Here is a 2642-nt window from a genome sequence, read left to right as displayed (position 1 = left end):
GGGAGAGGGGGGAGGCTGGGAAGGGACATGAAGCGTAAACCAAAGGAGGAGGCTGCAATGCTTGATAAGAAATGTATGCATTATCCTGCCCATGTAATTGTAACCCCTCTGTACAGTATGTTCACAAAAAAAATAAAATTAAATTAAAAAAAAAGAAAAACAAGAAATATGATAAATAAGTAGTAAGCTGGTAGGATTAAGCTCAATCATATGAATCATGACTTTAAATATAAATGATCCTGACTTTACATCTAAAGTCAAAGATAAACTGAATAATAAGCAAGATCCAACTCTATGTTGTCTATAAGAAATACACTTTAAATATAAATGCACAAATGTACATAAAACAACAAGGAAAAAAACATGGCTTTGCTAATGTTGTCTAATATTAGATAAGCAAATTTCAGTAGATATGAGTTCGTTTGATAATGAAAAAGTGGTCAATTTATCAATAAGGACACAATACTAAATGTTTATGTACCTAATAACAAGGCTACAAAATACATGAAGCAAAACTGATAACCACAAATTTTACTATCCACATCTCACACTGTTTGATAGATATTGTGCATGTGAACCTAATTGTTATTGATTTTTTTTAAAAAAATCTGCTTCCAAGAAAAGCAAGATGCTTATTCTTGAGTGCACATGGAAAGAAACTAAATTATTTAACTTAATTTTACCAAAGGAAATTTCAGAGACAGTCCTCATCCCCCATTTTTTTTTCTGTGTTCTAGTCATGGGGCTTGAACTCAAGGCCTGGATGCTGTCCCTGAGCTTTTTTGCTCAAGACTAACGTTCTACCATTGGAGCCACACCTTTATTTCTGGGTTTTTCATGATTAATTGGCTTTGAACTATAATTCTCATATCTCAGCTTCTCAAATAGCTAGGATTATAGATATGACTCACCAGTGTCCAGCTCCAAATTATCTTTTAAATGAAACTACTGAAAAATATTAAATCACGTAATGATTATGCTCACTAAATGATATTCTAGAATTAAAAAGCAGCTTAAAGATATTGTAGATAATGAATAGCATCTTCTCAAAAAGTTTTCAAGGAATCAATAGACAAACTGTAGAACTCAAAACAGTTTGTGCTCCACTACAAAAAGTGCCACTATAGGTAGGGCGTATTGTAGAGCTAGTGACAGAAATAATGTAAGTGATATATCATATCTAATTTAATGTATTCCCTATTTATAAAACTATATGTTTGGTAACAAAATTGATAATTTCAGGAAAAGAACATCTAAAATCTAAGCAAACTGACATATCAAATGAAAAGAACCACATAAGTTCCTAAAAGGGTAAATTATCACTGACTAAAATAAACTTTTACTCCAGCCTGTTATCCTTCTAATGAGGAGTCTAAGATCTGAGTATCGTGTTTTGAATCTAGCCTGGGTAGACAAATAGGAGATACTTTTATCTGCTATTAATCACCAAAATGCCAGAAATGGAGTGGTGACTCACGAAGTAGAATGCTAGCCTTGAGCAAAAGCTAAGCAAGAGCACGATTCCCTGAGTTCAAGCCCCCAAACCACCAAGAAATAATAAATAAAATAAAAAGAATGCTTCTCAAACTAGTATAATGGCACAAATGCTTATATAGAGAGAACAGAGCACTATTTATAAGTTCCAATTTTACTCTACTCATCAATTCACACATTTATCTCCTGCTAAATACATGAGAACTTACTTACCAGACAGAAAGGCGATGTCTTGCATTAAGAAATGGCCAATGTCCCTTATTTGGAGGAGTCCCTTGATTTCTTTAACAAACACAGAGGGAAAAGACACAATAGCAACGTTAAAATTGCAGCTAGACACACACCAAATTTCTCACTGAGCCCCAAAACAGCTTGGCCCCTACATGCCTGTGTCCACAGACACCAAGAAGAAATCTCTATCTTCTCTCAGCTGCAGGAAATGAATGCTCTTGAAAATATCACCAGGCACCCAGGACCAATGACCTGCTTCTCAGAATCTATATCTAGGAAAAAGCTACACTTCACTCAGGAGAAATTCAGGGACAATTGAAACATTAGGATATCCGGTTATTCAAAAGGTGGACACATTGAAGATACGTAATACATAACATTTGGAGACATTGTACTACATTGTCTTCTACTTGTGCTGGTGGCATGTACTCTACAAAGCTTTCTTAACACTTCTAGGACTTTCGGTCTTATTGGATTCTCAAAATAACCCTGAGGTAGGAATTATCTCATCTTACACATCATGAAGGGAGGAAAGAGCACAGTGTTGTGATTTAGTATGTGGGCTTTGAGCTAGATAGACTTGGATTCATATCCAACCTATTCCATTAACTGTACATAATATGGACAAATTCTTCAGCTTCAATGAACCTCAGTATCCTAACCTTGTGGGCTTATCTCCCTCAAAAGATGCTATTTCAAAACTGGATGCTGCAGCTCCTAGCTGTGTCCTAGTTATTCAAAGGATGGGATCTGGACAATGGTGGTTCAAAGCCATTATGGTCAGAAAAGTCTGAGAGAGACTTTCTGTCCAATTAACCAACACAAAAGCAAGACTGGAGGCATAGCTCAAGTCATAGAGCACTAGTCATGAGCAAGAAAGCTTACTTAGCAAGAGCAAGTATGGGACCTTGAATTCA

General features: G+C 35.6%; 1 protein-coding gene across 1 annotated transcript in view; it reads right to left on the bottom strand.

Annotated features, from left to right (window-relative positions):
* The window catches only part of Mcf2 (MCF.2 cell line derived transforming sequence), an 82213-nt gene extending 80466 nt beyond the window's left edge, over positions 1-1747 (bottom strand). The window contains exon 1 of the mRNA XM_013025936.1: positions 1708-1747. Within this exon, the coding sequence (XP_012881390.1) occupies positions 1708-1732 (25 nt within the window). The 5' untranslated portion in view covers positions 1733-1747. The remainder of the gene's footprint in view (positions 1-1707) is intronic.
* Positions 1748-2642: the final 895 nt, after the last annotated feature.

The sequence above is a fragment of the Dipodomys ordii genome, unplaced genomic scaffold (genome assembly GCF_000151885.1).
Source record: "Dipodomys ordii isolate 6190 unplaced genomic scaffold, Dord_2.0 Scaffold89, whole genome shotgun sequence".
NCBI lineage: Eukaryota > Metazoa > Chordata > Mammalia > Rodentia > Heteromyidae > Dipodomys > Dipodomys ordii.
Note: the sequence above shows the minus strand (reverse complement) of the source record. Positions and strands in the feature narration are given on the sequence as shown.